Source organism: Drosophila willistoni (genome assembly GCF_018902025.1).
Source record: "Drosophila willistoni isolate 14030-0811.24 chromosome XL unlocalized genomic scaffold, UCI_dwil_1.1 Seg142, whole genome shotgun sequence".
NCBI classification, from domain to species: domain Eukaryota; kingdom Metazoa; phylum Arthropoda; class Insecta; order Diptera; family Drosophilidae; genus Drosophila; species Drosophila willistoni.
Window position 1 is genome coordinate 5,916,226 of NW_025814053.1, and position 17,168 is coordinate 5,933,393.

Genomic DNA, 17,168 nt, shown 5'->3' on the forward strand with positions numbered 1-17,168 from the left:
GTTAACTTTGATTTTCCATTTGTGTAACCATTTTTCTATTAGGCAAATTTCTCTTTGTAGGTATTCTGTTGTCCTGTTAGGAATGCTGCTTGATGCGATTATCGCCGTATCATCTGCATATGTAGCCACGTTGACATTAGATGCGATAGGCAAGTCAGATGTAAATAATGTATAAAGTACAGGGCCTAAAACACTTCCTTGGGGAACTCCTGCATTTATAGTACACCAGTATAGTATACCAGTATAAATGCATTCAAATATTGCTCAAATAAGTTGTTGAATACATTTTCCAGATAGTTTGTTATTTAAATAAATTGAATTAAAACCAGAGGGCCGGGGCTAACTTCGACCGCGTCAAAGTTTGTATACCCTTGCAACTTTTTTGGTAACTTTTTTCTTACCTATAGCCATTAAAGTGGAAAAACGGAAATATTGAATTTCATGACAATAGGTCAGAAAATAACGAAGTTATTAAGAAAAGTCACTGTTCGTGACTTTGCCATTTGTATGGGAGCTATATGATATAGTGATCCGATCCGGCTGAATCCGAGATATACAACGCCTGCAGTATATACAAGCCTACATGCAAAATTTCAGCTCTGTAGCTCCAACGGTCTAGGAGGAGTTTACGTTGATCCAGACGGACGGACAGACGGACGGACGGACGGACGGACGGACGGACGGACGGACGGACGGACGGACGGACATGGCGATTTGAACTCGTCTCGTCGTGCTGATCAAGAATATATATACTTTATATGGTCGGAAATGCTGCCTTCTATGCGTTGCACACTTCTGACCAAAATTAATATACCCTTTTTGCAAGGGTATAATGATTTGCTAAGAGTAAGTAATTATTGTACTCTGATTTATTCAATAAACTTGACATACTTATTACTGATTCATATGACTGGTTACAATTTTTTTATACAATACTATTACTTAGGGGGCGGATTAGTTTCCACTTTCACCGATTCATCATTACAATCAGTTGGCATTGCATTCAATCTGCTAAACTGGTAATTGGCTTGCAAAATCGATCTCTCTTTGGCCTTCTCATAGATGGGCATCAATTGACCCGTCTCGCCCAGTTGTTTCAGCAGCTCCAAGATAAAGGGAAGATAATTGTGACGACGTCGCGAATTCTCCTTGTGATAGCGACGCTTTTTCTCCATTTCGAATTCGAGAAGCCTCTGTAAATCGGCTATCTCGATCATACGCTCAGCTTCAGAGAGGTTGCTATCTAGCAGCATATCATTACCTGGTTTCTGTAATGTGGCAATTTGACGCTCATAAGCCCGCTGACGATCTGAAACCAGAGACATCAAATTGAAATGTATCTCGCCGACACAATAACGCTTCATACGGGCCTCAATTATGGGACGAACAACATCCAGCCAATTCTGACCCGGCTTGATCTCGCCCAGCTCAATGGGTCCCTCCTGCATGCCATCCAGCTCATACAGATGATTACCAATTGGCATATAGCCGACAAAATGATAGAAATCATCTTCTGTTAGGCTAGACTGTTGCTTGATTGTATCCAAATCAAAGATTTCGGGTCGAGCAAACGAATTATGCACTTGACGTATCTGCAACGAATTACCCAGATTCTGACCCCGCTTATAGGGATCACATTCTTGACACATTTGCTTAAATTGGATCAGCGTTTCACCCAGTTCGATGTCCTCATGTTGGAGATTCAACAACAAGCTCAATATGGCCTGTGTGGCACAGGCATTGGTCACCATTTGTTTGGCAAAGAATATCCCTTTACCCTCTTCGCTATCTGGCAGCACCACTCGTCCAGCTGGCTCATCGTTCTCTATCCACTTGAAGAGAAATATCAAGCCATGTATCGGTTCCAAATGATAAAAGGCGCCAGCGTCCAATGTCCAGATCTCCTCAACTTCGGCACCAACACATCCAAATCCACGTATCAATTCAGTGAATACTCCCGGATCGCTCTCAATCAAACACCATTCATTGCTTGTTGCCTGTGACTGTCCACTAGTCTCGGCCATTTGCTGCTGCTGCGGCTCTTTTGATCCTGATGAATTCGTTTCCATTTTTGGGCCACAAAAAAAAAATACACAAAATAAACTAAACACAACAAATAGAATTCGAGATCTCAATCTTGTTTCTTATTGTTGGAACTCTGAATTTTGGATTTAGTTTGAGAGTTTTCTTGCAAAGCACATTTGATAATCACTATGAGTCTTAGTGTTACCATAAACTAAAATTAAACGGGTTACTTTGCTGATCAATTGTGAAAAGGTTACGAATCTGTGAGTAAACTAAGTTTGTGTGAATAAACCTTGCTAATATTTATCAATAGAATCGACAAAACCAAAGGACGAAAAGAGAATCAATAGAAAATAAGACAAACTGGCCTAAAATTCTTACAAAAGTATCCTTTATATAAGCAGCCGCTCATGACCTACAAAAAGGAACTCAGAAGGAGTTTCAGTGCTTTACCACATTCTTAACCTATTCGAAAACTTGGTTAAGTTTTAAGCAATTGAGAAGAAGTAAATTTACATCATTGTCAGATATCGCCCCCCATTTAGGTACATATGTATGTACACGTCACAACGTGAATAGTTTTCTATGTTTTAATTTAAGATGATTATCAATATGTCTTAGTTTCATTTTGGTTGGAATTAACTGTCCCATGGGCAAATGGAGAATGACTGCCTAAGGGATAATGAGTGCATTGCAGCATCAAATCAATAAAACGCTACAACCCATACATACATACATACATAGTAAGTATCTGCATATGTTTGAGTGTCTGTGTTAGATCCCCCCTACCCCATACCCCTTCCCGCCGGCCGCCACCTACTGCTGGCAGCATTTTGATGCAAGAGTACAAGAATTCGCTGCATCAGTGGCTGCAATTGCGAAACATTGTTAATTTATGCAAATTTAGCCACCGCCAACGTCCGCTTTGTGCAACGCCAATGAGCGTACGATTCGGTGGACGAGTCCGTTGCCACCAGCCACCAGCCGCAGCCACAGACGCGACCGCAACGCCAACAACATTAACGCAGTACTCAGTTGTAGGTTAAAGGGAATAACAGAAGGAAGAAAGAGTAATGCGAGGTGTGCGCTCTGTGTGTAGGGCAACCGATGCACAAGTTGCATAATTTGGATCTGTTGGGCAACTGGGCGCTATTTCCCTATGTCCAGCTTGATTTGCATGCCAAGGCACAGCGGTTAAAAGCACCGCGTCGCATAAAAGGGAAGCAAGTGGCAGTGGATTTTTGTCATCTCCGTTGTCGTCCATCGGTTTCGTTCGTCTAGGGACCGCAGAGGACCTCAACCTCAAGCCCCTGGGCTTAACACTGGGTGATGAGCGAATTAGCACGTGAATTGTTTACCAACATCAATGCATAAAGATTGCAAAGGAAATGGAATTGCAGATGGACCCAAAACATAGAGACTGATGCCATAATAATCAGGTACATATAAGAAATTTGACCACCAACATTCACATAGAAGGTTTCCCTCCAAAAATCCTAAATATTAAAGAACTCACTCCACTAACGCAGTTTTTCTTCTTATTTGACAAATCCGATTATCTATATGTTGACATTGCAGATTTTCATTTCACATTCCAAAGAATAAACAAAAAGAATATCGTATTTTTTTTTTAATTCAAATACAGAATCCCAATCACTTCTCTTCCATTTTAGCCCATCGATAAGCCCACAACAAATTGGCAGCAACATTTCAAACATTTTTTGACAATTATAAAATATCTGTATCTGTATCTGTATATCGGTATCTGTTAAATATGATAATACAAATATATGGCCCTAACTGTATTTATTATATTGTCTAGACATGCCGTAACCGCAATATGAGCCTGCATTGCATTTAACCGCATTAAAGCAGCAGAAACAAAAAAATCCTGACAAAAAATATTATAAATAAATAGTGGGTGGAGGGATTTACTTTCATCGTATCGAAATTGTAATACTCTAGCAAATATAAATAAGAATTTTCTCCGAAAATCTGCAAACCAAAGTTTCATTAAAGTTTATTTTGATTAATCCAATTAGAGCTAACTAAATCATATAATATAAAGTCCGAATCGAAAGTTAGTTTTTTGTGAATTCTATAACTTTTACAAGATGAACCAATGGATAGTGTTTTGTTTTTACTTTTTAGTTTATGATAATAACTGATCCCATTTAAATGAAATTGAATACTCTTCCTGAACACCTGATTAATTTCGTTATAACCTCAGCAAGGGTATTTGAACAAAAAGGATACATATACGTACATATGTACATATGTGTATTTGCGTGTAGATATGAAATATACATACAAATGTATGTAAAATGCATATATCCAGAGGCCGTTAATTGTTCAATTTCAGGCAATTTTCTGCCCGGCTTCAAAGGGCATATGCAATGGCCATAATTTTTACTATAGAGTTTTTTCTGTCTTTTGTGTGTGATATTTGTTTGATGTAAGCACACCTGGAAATATGGCCTAGCTTGGGAAATGTCACATCTGGTGTCACCTGAGCAAATTAGTCATTAAGTTAAATCGGGCCAGTGTTTCTTTTTGCATTTTCTTATCCATATCCGGTATCATTTGGCTTGGCATATACATAACTAATTATCTAGACGATGACGATGCGTAATCATAACTTGTACTTAATCTTTAACCAAAAGCATGGATCAAAATATCTTATCTTTAGTCGTTTGCGTCACATATACAAAGAAGAAATGAAAACACATAAACAAAAAAAAAAACAGTCTAACGAAATGTAGAAGATGGAATTATTTATTTTTGTTGTTGTTAATTTTTGTGATCAGTTCCGTTTTGGGATGAATAAATCTTGCGAATATATCAAGCAACACATTCTAGTGTTGAATTTTGTTTGTTTTTCGATATTTGTGCAAATAAAGTAAAAAGAATCTTTCACATTTCACAGTCAACGGAAATGCGCAGCTTTTTTATCATTAATTTACCTTGACGTTCAAAAAAGATTAAGATTACATTTTGTTATTCTTTTGATTTCTTCTATGATACCCTCTAGAAAGAAATATTAAAACTAGGGAGAATGTTGAAAAGAAGAAGAAAATATAGTTTAGTAAAAACGAAAAGGGGAACAAAACTACAGACTAAGTAGAGAAATTAAAATGCTGACGATAAGTAAATACTTGAAAAGACATAAAAAATATAAATTTTCTAGATATATAAGTACCTACCAAATTATTTATTAACATTTAAAATTCAAACTTAAATAATTTTGTCTAGATTTCGACCTTATTGAAGTGAATCAAAAATTTGTTTGAGCAGGCTTCAGGTCAATCTTACTGATTTATTTGTAAGACTTTAAATCATAGGCAGCACAAAAGGTGAGCAGGTTGTCTGTATAGCTATTTCAAGAACCACCAAGTTCTATCATCAGCAGACTTCGCTAAAGAATCCACAATTGTAATGGCCATACCATATCTTCAACACTAAAACTAGTTGGGAATTACATTGCCAACTAAATGAAGCGAAAAAAAGAACGGCAAAGCTTGCAACTGCAGATTCCACCTTTTTTGTGTGCATACCCATGGGCGCCAGCTGAATTAGTGTAAAGGGCTTCGCCTTAACCAACTAATCGTCGCGCCCAAATATTTTGTAATAGTATATTGTACTATATGCAAAAAAGAGGGTTTTTACAGCAAGTGTAAAACGGCGGGCCTTCCGTTTTTGGTATTTGTCTAGATTTCGACCTTATTGAAGTGAATCAAAAATTTGTTTGAGCAGGCTTCAGGTCAATCTTACTGATTTATTTGTAAGACTTTAAATCATAGGCAGCACAAAAGGTGAGCAGGTTGTCTGTATAGCTATTTCAAGAACCACCAAGTTCTATCATCAGCAGACTTCGCTAAAGAATCCACAATTGTAATGGCCATACCATATCTTCAACACTAAAACTAGTTGGGAATTACATTGCCAACTAAATGAAGCGAAAAAAGAACGGCAAAGCTTGCAACTGCAGATTCCACCTTTTTTGTGTGCATACCCATGGGCGCCAGCTGAATTAGTGTAAAGGGCTTCGCCTTAACCAACTAATCGTCGCGCCCAAATATTTTGTAATAGTATATTGTACTATATGCAAAAAAGAGGGTTTTTACAGCAAGTGTAAAACGGCGGGCCTTCCGTTTTTGGTATTTGTCTAGATTTCGACCTTATTGAAGTGAATCAAAAATTTGTTTGAGCAGGCTTCAGGTCAATCTTACTGATTTATTTGTAAGACTTTAAATCATAGGCAGCACAAAAGGTGAGCAGGTTGTCTGTATAGCTATTTCAAGAACCACCAAGTTCTATCATCAGCAGACTTCGCTAAAGAATCCACAATTGTAATGGCCATACCATATCTTCAACACTAAAACTAGTTGGGAATTACATTGCCAACTAAATGAAGCGAAAAAAGAACGGCAAAGCTTGCAACTGCAGATTCCACCTTTTTTGTGTGCATACCCATGGGCGCCAGCTGAATTAGTGTAAAGGGCTTCGCCTTAACCAACTAATCGTCGCGCCCAAATATTTTGTAATAGTATATTGTACTATATGCAAAAAAGAGGGTTTTTACAGCAAGTGTAAAACGGCGGGCCTTCCGTTTTTGGTATTTGTCTAGATTTCGACCTTATTGAAGTGAATCAAAAATTTGTTTGAGCAGGCTTCAGGTCAATCTTACTGATTTATTTGTAAGACTTTAAATCATAGGCAGCACAAAAGGTGAGCAGGTTGTCTGTATAGCTATTTCAAGAACCACCAAGTTCTATCATCAGCAGACTTCGCTAAAGAATCCACAATTGTAATGGCCATACCATATCTTCAACACTAAAACTAGTTGGGAATTACATTGCCAACTAAATGAAGCGAAAAAAGAACGGCAAAGCTTGCAACTGCAGATTCCACCTTTTTTGTGTGCATACCCATGGGCGCCAGCTGAATTAGTGTAAAGGGCTTCGCCTTAACCAACTAATCGTCGCGCCCAAATATTTTGTAATAGTATATTGTACTATATGCAAAAAAGAGGGTTTTTACAGCAAGTGTAAAACGGCGGGCCTTCCGTTTTTGGTATTTGTCTAGATTTCGACCTTATTGAAGTGAATCAAAAATTGGTATGGCCATTACAATTGTGGATTCTTTAGCGAAGTCTGCTGATGATAGAACTTGGTGGTTCTTGAAATAGCTATACAGACAACCTGCTCACCTTTTGTGCTGCCTATGATTTAAAGTCTTACAAATAAATCAGTAAGATTGACCTGAAGCCTGCTCAAACAAATTTTTGATTCACTTCAATAAGGTCGAAATCTAGACAAATACCAAAAACGGAAGGCCCGCCGTTTTACACTTGCTGTAAAAACCCTCTTTTTTGCATATAGTACAATATACTATTACAAAATATTTGGGCGCGACGATTAGTTGGTTAAGGCGAAGCCCTTTACACTAATTCAGCTGGCGCCCATGGGTATGCACACAAAAAAGGTGGAATCTGCAGTTGCAAGCTTTGCCGTTCTTTTTTCGCTTCATTTAGTTGGCAATGTAATTCCCAACTAGTTTTAGTGTTGAAGATATGGTATGGCCATTACAATTGTGGATTCTTTAGCGAAGTCTGCTGATGATAGAACTTGGTGGTTCTTGAAATAGCTATACAGACAACCTGCTCACCTTTTGTGCTGCCTATGATTTAAAGTCTTACAAATAAATCAGTAAGATTGACCTGAAGCCTGCTCAAACAAAATTTTTGATTCACTTCAATAAGGTCGAAATCTAGACAAATACCAAAAACGGAAGGCCCGCCGTTTTACACTTGCTGTAAAAACCCTCTTTTTTGCATATAGTACAATATACTATTACAAAATATTTGGGCGCGACGATTAGTTGGTTAAGGCGAAGCCCTTTACACTAATTCAGCTGGCGCCCATGGGTATGCACACAAAAAAGGTGGAATCTGCAGTTGCAAGCTTTGCCGTTCTTTTTTCGCTTCATTTAGTTGGCAATGTAATTCCCAACTAGTTTTAGTGTTGAAGATATGGTATGGCCATTACAATTGTGGATTCTTTAGCGAAGTCTGCTGATGATAGAACTTGGTGGTTCTTGAAATAGCTATACAGACAACCTGCTCACCTTTTGTGCTGCCTATGATTTAAAGTCTTACAAATAAATCAGTAAGATTGACCTGAAGCCTGCTCAAACAAATTTTTGATTCACTTCAATAAGGTCGAAATCTAGACAAATACCAAAAACGGAAGGCCCGCCGTTTTACACTTGCTGTAAAAACCCTCTTTTTTGCATATAGTACAATATACTATTACAAAATATTTGGGCGCGACGATTAGTTGGTTAAGGCGAAGCCCTTTACACTAATTCAGCTGGCGCCCATGGGTATGCACACAAAAAAGGTGGAATCTGCAGTTGCAAGCTTTGCCGTTCTTTTTTCGCTTCATTTAGTTGGCAATGTAATTCCCAACTAGTTTTAGTGTTGAAGATATGGTATGGCCATTACAATTGTGGATTCTTTAGCGAAGTCTGCTGATGATAGAACTTGGTGGTTCTTGAAATAGCTATACAGACAACCTGCTCACCTTTTGTGCTGCCTATGATTTAAAGTCTTACAAATAAATCAGTAAGATTGACCTGAAGCCTGCTCAAACAAATTTTTGATTCACTTCAATAAGGTCGAAATCTAGACAAATACCAAAAACGGAAGGCCCGCCGTTTTACACTTGCTGTAAAAACCCTCTTTTTTGCATATAGTACAATATACTATTACAAAATATTTGGGCGCGACGATTAGTTGGTTAAGGCGAAGCCCTTTACACTAATTCAGCTGGCGCCCATGGGTATGCACACAAAAAAGGTGGAATCTGCAGTTGCAAGCTTTGCCGTTCTTTTTTCGCTTCATTTAGTTGGCAATGTAATTCCCAACTAGTTTTAGTGTTGAAGATATGGTATGGCCATTACAATTGTGGATTCTTTAGCGAAGTCTGCTGATGATAGAACTTGGTGGTTCTTGAAATAGCTATACAGACAACCTGCTCACCTTTTGTGCTGCCTATGATTTAAAGTCTTACAAATAAATCAGTAAGATTGACCTGAAGCCTGCTCAAACAAATTTTTAAATAATTTTGTATTCTTGCGTTTCAGACATTTTATTGTAAAACTTATGATTTTTACGTATTACAGGGTATCTCATTATTGGCGCTTCAACTCATATATTTTTCTTGTATTTTAATTTTATGTTAAGCACTTAATGAATTCTTAGTAACAAGATCATAATTGTTTTATTATTATGATCATTTTTGGCAAAATAATTGTAACTCTAGCTGCACGCATGTTGACAATGATTCACATGATCTTAATGCTCTTAAAATTATATTATTTCCATTCTTCTATTTTTAATATTTTATCTCTTTTCCAAGTATTTCTTATTGTTTGTTTGCCGTGTTTTTTTTTTATTTCATTTTGTGGGTCAAAAAATAGATATTTAGAGTTTGTTTTATAATGTGATATTAGATACACATATTTGTATTAAATTAAATATACATAATCTTCAATACGTGTAGAAAAGATTTAGATGAAAGTTTTGTTTTTTTCTTTTGGGCAAACGAAAAGAATTTTATATACAGAAAACTAGAGGCAACAATTTAACCGCAATATCATAAATCGGTAGCCCCCGACTCTTTATCTTGTGCAAACAAAAGATAATCATTTTGTGTGTTGTGATTATTTACGCCAAAACGTCACAGTGAGAAGTTATCGCTAGATATCTGGTCTAATGGAGATTCAGTTTAAAAGCCAGTCCGTTGGCCAGTTGGAGGATAGTAACGATTTTACATTCGAACAAAAACGACGATGACGAACAAAACAACCAGACTACTTCTATTGCTTGTGGTAATTGTTAAAGGTTTCGGCAATGAGATCTATTTAACCAATTATCCATTTTGTATTAAGTTATTTTTTTGTTTTGTGAATTGCAATTATTACTTTTAATATTTTTTTTTGGTTTTTTTTTTGTTTGTTTTACTGATAAGTTGTATATTTTTGTTTTACAAACCCCACAATTGCGGATACTTACTAACCTGTTAGCTACCGGGATTTTTGCTTCTTTGGATATCACTCAAAGCACTCGGCGGTGTCGGCTACTCAAAAGTATCTTATGCAAGTGGCACGGCCCCCGACCGACAATTACAAACAAGCGGAAGTTCAGTTTGACTAAATTCGTTCCCTTCTACTTTCTCTCCAACAGTTTACAGCCTTGGCTGGGCGGCAACAAGTTGATGCTGCTGTAGCGGGTCTCAAGTGCAGTGGTAAAGCTGCTATCTGTGTGGGACCAACTAGCTATCAGGCGTGTGTGGATGATGTGGCCACGGGCAGCATTGTTTCGTGCCAGGCCAATACGCGTTGTGTGACCGATGGAGTCGAGATTTGTGTGGCCATTAAGATAACAGCCGAGGCACCGACAGCAGCTGTGGCCAAAATGGTGACAGTCACTGATGGGCCAGTAAGTGGCAGTATCGCTGACTCCGCTGCTTTAGTTGAAGCCGTATCATTTTCCTCCACCGACGGTGTTGCGCCCGCAGAGACATCGTCCGCCGCGATAGAGACAACAACCGTGAGTGCTGCTGATGGGCCGACAACCACCACTTTGTCGGAGGATACAACCAGTGATCCTAATGGCCCCGTGGATACCACAACACCGGCAGTAGTGGATGAAACCACAGGACCAGCTGAACCCTCCAATCCCCAGGAAACCACTGCCGAGCCAGGGGTAACAGATTCGAATACACCAAATGAACCAGCGGGAACAACGTATGCACCAGGAGAACTGAGCCCCAATGGTCCAGCTGACACCACCGAAGACCCAGTAAATCCAAATTCACCACAAGAAACTACTCCCATATCCGACGATCCCGCAGGAACAACTAATGATCCATGGTCAACTGATGCCCCAGGAACTTCAGTAGACCCTGATGTTCCTGCCGGAACAACCGATGCTCCAGGAACTCCAGCTGATCCTGAGATACCCGCCGGATCAACCGCTGCTCCAGGAACTCCAGCTGACCCCAATGCTCCTGCTGGATCAACCGCAGCTCCAGGAACTCCTGCTGACCCCAATGCTCCTGCTGAATCAACCGCTGCTCCAGGCACTCCTGCTGATCCCAATGCTCCTGCTGGATCAACCGATGCTCCAGGAACTCCTGCTGATCCCAATGCTCCTGGTGAAACAACCGCTGCTCCAGGAACTCCGGCTGACCCCAATGCTCCTGTTGAAACAACCGCTGCTCCAGGCACCCCTGTAGATCCCAATGCTCCTGCTGGATCAACCGCAGCTCCCGGAACTCCTGCTGACCCCAATGCTCCTGCCGGATCAACCGCTGCTCCAGGCACCCCTGTAGATCCCAATGCTCCTGCTGGATCAACCGCAGCTCCCGGAACTCCTGCTGACCCCAATGCTCCTGTCGAAACAACCGCTGCTCCAGGTACTCCTGCTGACCCCAATGCTCCTGGTGAAACAACCGCAGCTCCAGGTACTCCAGCTGACCCCAATGCTCCTGCTGGATCAACCACTGCTCCAGGAACTCCTGCTGACCCCAATGCTCCTGTTGAAACAACCGCTGCTCCAGGCACCCCTGTAGATCCCAATGCTCCTGCTGGATCAACCGCAGCTCCCGGAACTCCTGCTGACCCCAATGCTCCTGTCGAAACAACCGCTGCTCCAGGTACTCCTGCTGACCCCAATGCTCCTGTTGAAACAACCGCTGCTCCCGGAACTCCTGCTGACCCCAATGCTCCTGCTGGATCAACCGCAGCTCCAGGAACTCCTGCTGACCCCAATGCTCCTGCTGAATCAACCGCTGCTCCAGGCACTCCTGCTGATCCCAATGCTCCTGCTGGATCAACCTCTGCCCCAGGAACTCCTGCTGACCCCAATGCTCCTGTCGAAACAACCGCTGCTCCAGGCACCCCTGTAGATCCCAATGCTCCTGCTGGATCAACCGCAGCTCCCGGAACTCCTGCTGACCCCAATGCTCCTGCTGGATCAACCGCAGCTCCCGGAACTCCTGCTGACCCCAATGCCCCTGCCGGATCAACCGCAGCTCCCGGAACTCCTGCTGACCCCAATGCTCCTGTCGAAACAACCGCTGCTCCAGGTACTCCTGCTGACCCCAATGCTCCTGCTGGATCAACCGCAGCTCCCGGAACTCCTGCTGACCCCAATGCTCCTGCCGGATCAACCGCTGCTCCAGGTACTCCAGCTGACCCCAATGCTCCTGCTGGATCAACCGCTGCTCCAGGAACTCCAGCTGATCCCAATGCTCCTGCTGGATCTACTATAGCTCCAGCAACTCCTGCTGATCCCAATGCACCTGCTGGATCAAGCGTTGCACCAGGTACTCCTGCTGACCCCAATGCTCCCGCTGGATCAACCGCTGCTCCAGGAACCCCAGCTGACCCTAATGCTCCTGCCGGATCAACCGCTGCTCCAGGAACCCCAGCTGACCCCAATGCTCCTGGCGGATCAACCGCTGCTCCAGGATCCCCAGCTGACTCCAATGCTCCTGCCGGATCAACCGCTGCTCCAGGAACCCCAGCTGACCCCAATGCTCCTGCCGGATCAAGCGTTGCGCCAAGCACTCCTGCTGACCCCAATGCTCCTGTTGGATCAACCGCTGCTCCAGGAACCCCAGCTGACCCCAATGCTCCTGCCGGATCAACCGCTGCTCCAGGAACCCCAGCTGACCCCAATGCTCCTGGCGGATCAACCGCTGCTCCAGGATCCCCAGCTGACTCCAATGCTCCTGCCCGATCAACCGCTGCTCCAGGAACCCCAGCTGACCCCAATGCTCCTGCCGGATCAAGCGTTGCGCCAAGCACTCCTGCTGACCCCAATGCTCCTGTTGGATCAACCGCTGCTCCAGGAACCCCAGCTGACCCCAATGCTCCTGCCGGATCAACCGCTGCTCCAGGATCCCCAGCTGACCCCAATGCTCCTGCCGGATCAACCGCTGCTCCAGGCACCCCAACTGACCCCAATGCTTCTGCCGGATCAAGCGTTGCGCCAGGCACTCCTGCTGACCCTAATGCTCCTGTTGGATCAACCGCTGCTCCAGGAACCCCAGCTGACCCCAATGCTCCTGGCGGATCAACCGCTGCTCCAGGATCCCCAGCTGACTCCAATGCTCCTGCCGGATCAACCGCTGCTCCAGGAACCCCAGCTGACCCCAATGCTCCTGCCGGATCAAGCGTTGCGCCAAGCACTCCTGCTGACCCCAATGCTCCTGTTGGATCAACCGCTGCTCCAGGAACCCCAGCTGACCCCAATGCTCCTGCCGGATCAACCGCTGCTCCAGGAACCCCAGCTGACCCCAATGCTCCTGGCGGATCAACCGCTGCTCCAGGATCCCCAGCTGACTCCAATGCTCCTGCCCGATCAACCGCTGCTCCAGGAACCCCAGCTGACCCCAATGCTCCTGCCGGATCAAGCGTTGCGCCAAGCACTCCTGCTGACCCCAATGCTCCTGTTGGATCAACCGCTGCTCCAGGAACCCCAGCTGACCCCAATGCTCCTGCCGGATCAACCGCTGCTCCAGGATCCCCAGCTGACCCCAATGCTCCTGCCGGATCAACCGCTGCTCCAGGCACCCCAACTGACCCCAATGCTTCTGCCGGATCAAGCGTTGCGCCAGGCACTCCTGCTGACCCTAATGCTCCTGTTGGATCAACCGCTGCTCCAGGAACCCCAGCTGACCCCAATGCTCCTGGCGGATCAACCGCTGCTCCAGGATCCCCAGCTGACTCCAATGCTCCTGCCGGATCAACCGCTGCTCCAGGAACCCCAGCTGACCCCAGTGCTCCTGCCGGATCAAGCGTTGCGCCAGGCACTCCTGCTGACCCCAATGCTCCTGCTGGATCAACCGCTACTCCAGGAACCCCAGCTGACCCCAATGTTCCTGCTGTTTCAACCGCTGCCCCGGGTACTCCAGCTAATCCTAATGTTCCTTCTGTTTCAACCGCTGCCCCGGGTACCCCAGCTAATCCTAATGTTCCTTCTGTTTCAACCACTGCTCCGGGAACTCCAGCTAGCCCCAATGTTAGTTCTGGTTCAGCCGCTGCTGCTGGCAATCCAGTTGCTTCTAACGTTCCCTCTGCCTCTGCTGTTGCTCCAGGAATTTCAACTAATCCCAATTCACCAGCCATTCCTTCGATTCCTGTACATCCAGGCAATCCTGGCGCTTGGCCTTGGCGTCCCGTACATCCAAATCAAGCCCTTATCCCAGGAGGTCATCCGTGGTCCACTTTCCGCCCTTATCCAGCTCAGCCACAGAGACCATTTTGGCCTGTTCGTCCCCAGCATCCAATAGCTAATGGAGGCCAACCCATCCCATCGCAAAGACCCCCCCTGCCATTCTGGGCAAACTGGCACAACTGGGCTAACAGCTGGCGCACCACCACGCAGTCCTCGACAGAGGCGACAGCAACCAGCCCAACTCCCAAATCTGAAACGGCAGAGTCGGTGGAACAGCCATCAGCTGGTGGTCCTTCTATTTCCAACGAAAACGCTTCCGTAGAAGATAGCAACAAGAGTACCAGGGATAAACCGAAATCTGCAGAAAACAGCTCGACCGAGGACAAAAAGGAGAAAAAGCAATCAAAAGACTCTGCAGAAGAGAGCAATAAAAAATCCAAGGAAACACAAAAATCTGCTGAAGATCAATCCAAAGAGCAAAAACCTACTTCCACAGAGAATAATTCAACGGAGGACAGAAAAGAGAAGCCTAGCAAGTCAAAAGACTCTAAAGAATCCAACGACGAAGAAGAAGAGGACAATGAGAAACCTAGTTCCAAGGAAAAGAAACAGTACATAAAGGACATCATCAAGAAACTAAAGAACGAAGACGAATGTGACGAAGGTGATCTGTACCCGGACGTAAGAGATTGTCGTAAATATTATCGCTGCGAGATAAAGAAATCAGGCAAACATAAGTTGTCTCACAATCGCTGTGAGAATAGCAAAGATCGCTTTGATTTCCTCAGCCTGAAATGTTTGCCCAAGGACGAGGCTGTCTGCCTAAACAAGTGAGCAGATAAGCAAACAACGACAAATCAAAAGTGCATTCAAAAGCTAAAGTATTCCAACAACTAAAACTGTATAATCTAAAATGAATTTACAAGAACTTTATAATATTTGCAAAAAGTATATATATACCTACCTTATCCAACACATTTCCTTTAATTTATTGTAATTTAAATACAACTGGTTCCTTTAAATAAATTATATTAAAATCGGCAACAAATATATATGAAACCTGGAACCATTCGTCAAATCACTACAAATTCAGGCATGCACTTAAAAATAATATAAACTTATTTTCCGTGTACAAAATTTTTCCGTCCGTTCCACCAAATAATTGACTTTTTCATAATTAGCTACAAATTCATAGTCCATCCCATCCACCTCTTTGCCCCCCTCGACAATTGTGTTGAGCTTACGGAATAGAATCAAACACTAGCTCGTGCAAAATGTACTTGTATCTAAACGCACCCAGGAAAAGGGTACAAATACAATGAAGCAGTGAACCAAAAAATAATGAACTCTCTCGAAATGAAGTGAAACAAAAAGAAAATACAGTTTTAATTATTCATATTTCATTAGTGAGCAGAGCGAAGAAGAGCGGAGGGATCAAATGGGGGATTGGGGTGCGCGGGTGGATGAGTATGGAAGTACGGTAGTACGGTTACAGAGGTAAGTAAATGGGCGGAGAAGGCAGAGCATATAAAATTTATAAAAATCAGAGCCAAAAACCTTGGCAGATGTCTGTGTAAAGGCCAAATGTAACAAAGAAGGCCAAGAATTCTCGATTTTTTTAGTTTCAACATAGACTTTAGGATACCCAGCACAATAAAATTACGATCCTAGAAGTCAATCGAATTGATCTTGTCTTTAACAAGCAAAAGGCAAACTGAAAATGTCAAGTTATATGCTAATCAAAGGCCTGCCCTTTACTTTTCTCTGACGATAATCTATTAGCCTATTCACTTTGCATAGTCCCAATATACCCAAATTTATTTCAGACATTGCTTAGCTTATACATATTAAGAAAAACGACAAAGTCTGGGTTAGGGAGAGAACCCATCACATCACATCATCATTTGTCTTAGAGGGTAGCCTGATGCTGCTACTGATGTTGGTAAGGCATTTAGGCCAAGATGCGAGCCGCATTGATGAATGAAAAGCTGCGTGGAAAATGGAAAATGAACAAGTCCAAGCAGCCGACATTAAAAATGCACACGCAATCAGAAAATGTTTCCCTGGGCAGGCGTCGTCTCGTCTCATTTCAACGTCTCATCGTCTCTCATAAAGCAAACACCCAAGCCAGGTGATGGATCAGTCGCTTTCAGATAAGACACAGTGAAAAAGCTGCTGATGGACTACTCCCTTGGCAGGGTGGTTCGGGTTAATGAGTGAGAGATGCTCTGCTGTTGAAGTGTCTGCTATCAACTTTTAAGCCCTTTGACTTTGGGCTTTCAGCGGCCTTTCAAGGCAATTATATACCTTGGGCCAAGCTGAATTTCCCCATCCACTCCACCATCAGTAAAACTGAAAAGAAAAAGGGCCAGAGAGCAAAAGCAAGAAATTCATGGGATTTTCTTTCGTACAGTGGGTCAACCTTTTTTTTTTTATCTTTTCAGTGTCCGTGATTTATTACAAGTTTTCACCTTCGTAACATCAGCCAGATCTGGTGTGTTGATGGTAGTTAATGGGAGTTGATTTTTGGCCTCCTTTACTTTCATATTGATGACCAATAATAAGTAATTGAATTAACATTTCGGCACCTCTCATTCCATTCACCCTTACCCTCTGCGTTCTGTCTTCTGAAAGCCAAAAAAAAAAAAATACTTCAAGCTTCTCCTTTCATGCTATTAATATTCCATTGCGTATTCGCACGAGAATATATTCCATTTTTAATAACACGAAACTTTATAAAATTTTTATAAATAAAAAAAAAACACACACACAGAAGGCAAACGGGCAACTCCAACAGGAGCCAGCAGATTCTTCTCAGCCAGTCCTCCTGCTTCTTGTGCTTGTCCTGGTCCTGGTCGTCGTCAGCGTCATCAAAAGTCAAAGCAAATAAGGA

General features: G+C 43.0%; 2 protein-coding genes across 4 annotated transcripts; one reads left to right on the plus strand and one right to left on the minus strand.

Annotated features, from left to right (window-relative positions):
* Positions 1-851: 851 nt before the first annotated feature.
* LOC6644547 (ubiquitin carboxyl-terminal hydrolase isozyme L5) lies at positions 852-2,206 on the minus strand. The gene has a single exon (XM_002067503.4). It carries the CDS (start codon positions 2,067-2,069, stop codon positions 939-941), a length of 1,131 nt encoding a protein of 376 aa, XP_002067539.1. The 5' UTR covers positions 2,070-2,206; the 3' UTR covers positions 852-938.
* A 7,663-nt stretch (positions 2,207-9,869) lies between these two features.
* Positions 9,870-15,341, plus strand: LOC6644546 (collagen alpha-1(I) chain). 3 transcript variants are annotated; one of them, XM_023177118.2, is made up of 3 exons: positions 9,870-9,918; positions 10,274-11,411; positions 11,556-15,341. In XM_023177118.2, exons 1-3 carry the CDS (start codon positions 9,880-9,882, stop codon positions 15,107-15,109), a joined length of 4,731 nt encoding a protein of 1,576 aa, XP_023032886.1. In that variant the 5' UTR covers positions 9,870-9,879; the 3' UTR covers positions 15,110-15,341. The 3 variants fall into 3 exon arrangements, with proteins under 3 accessions (XP_023032886.1, XP_023032885.1, XP_023032884.1); XM_023177117.2 differs by having other exon boundaries at positions 10,274-11,327; positions 11,424-15,341; XM_023177116.2 differs by having other exon boundaries at positions 10,274-15,341.
* The last annotated feature ends 1,827 nt before the right edge of the window (positions 15,342-17,168 follow it).

Coding starts and splice junctions, on each gene's coding strand:
- LOC6644547 (XM_002067503.4), bottom strand. CDS start 2,069: ATGGAAACGAATTCATCAGGATCAAAAGAGCCGCAGCAGCAGCAAATG.
- LOC6644546 (XM_023177116.2), top strand. CDS start 9,880: ATGACGAACAAAACAACCAGACTACTTCTATTGCTTGTG. Junction 9,919..10,273: donor GACTACTTCTATTGCTTGTG/GTAATTGTTAAA, acceptor TCTCTCCAACAG/TTTACAGCCTTGGCTGGGCG.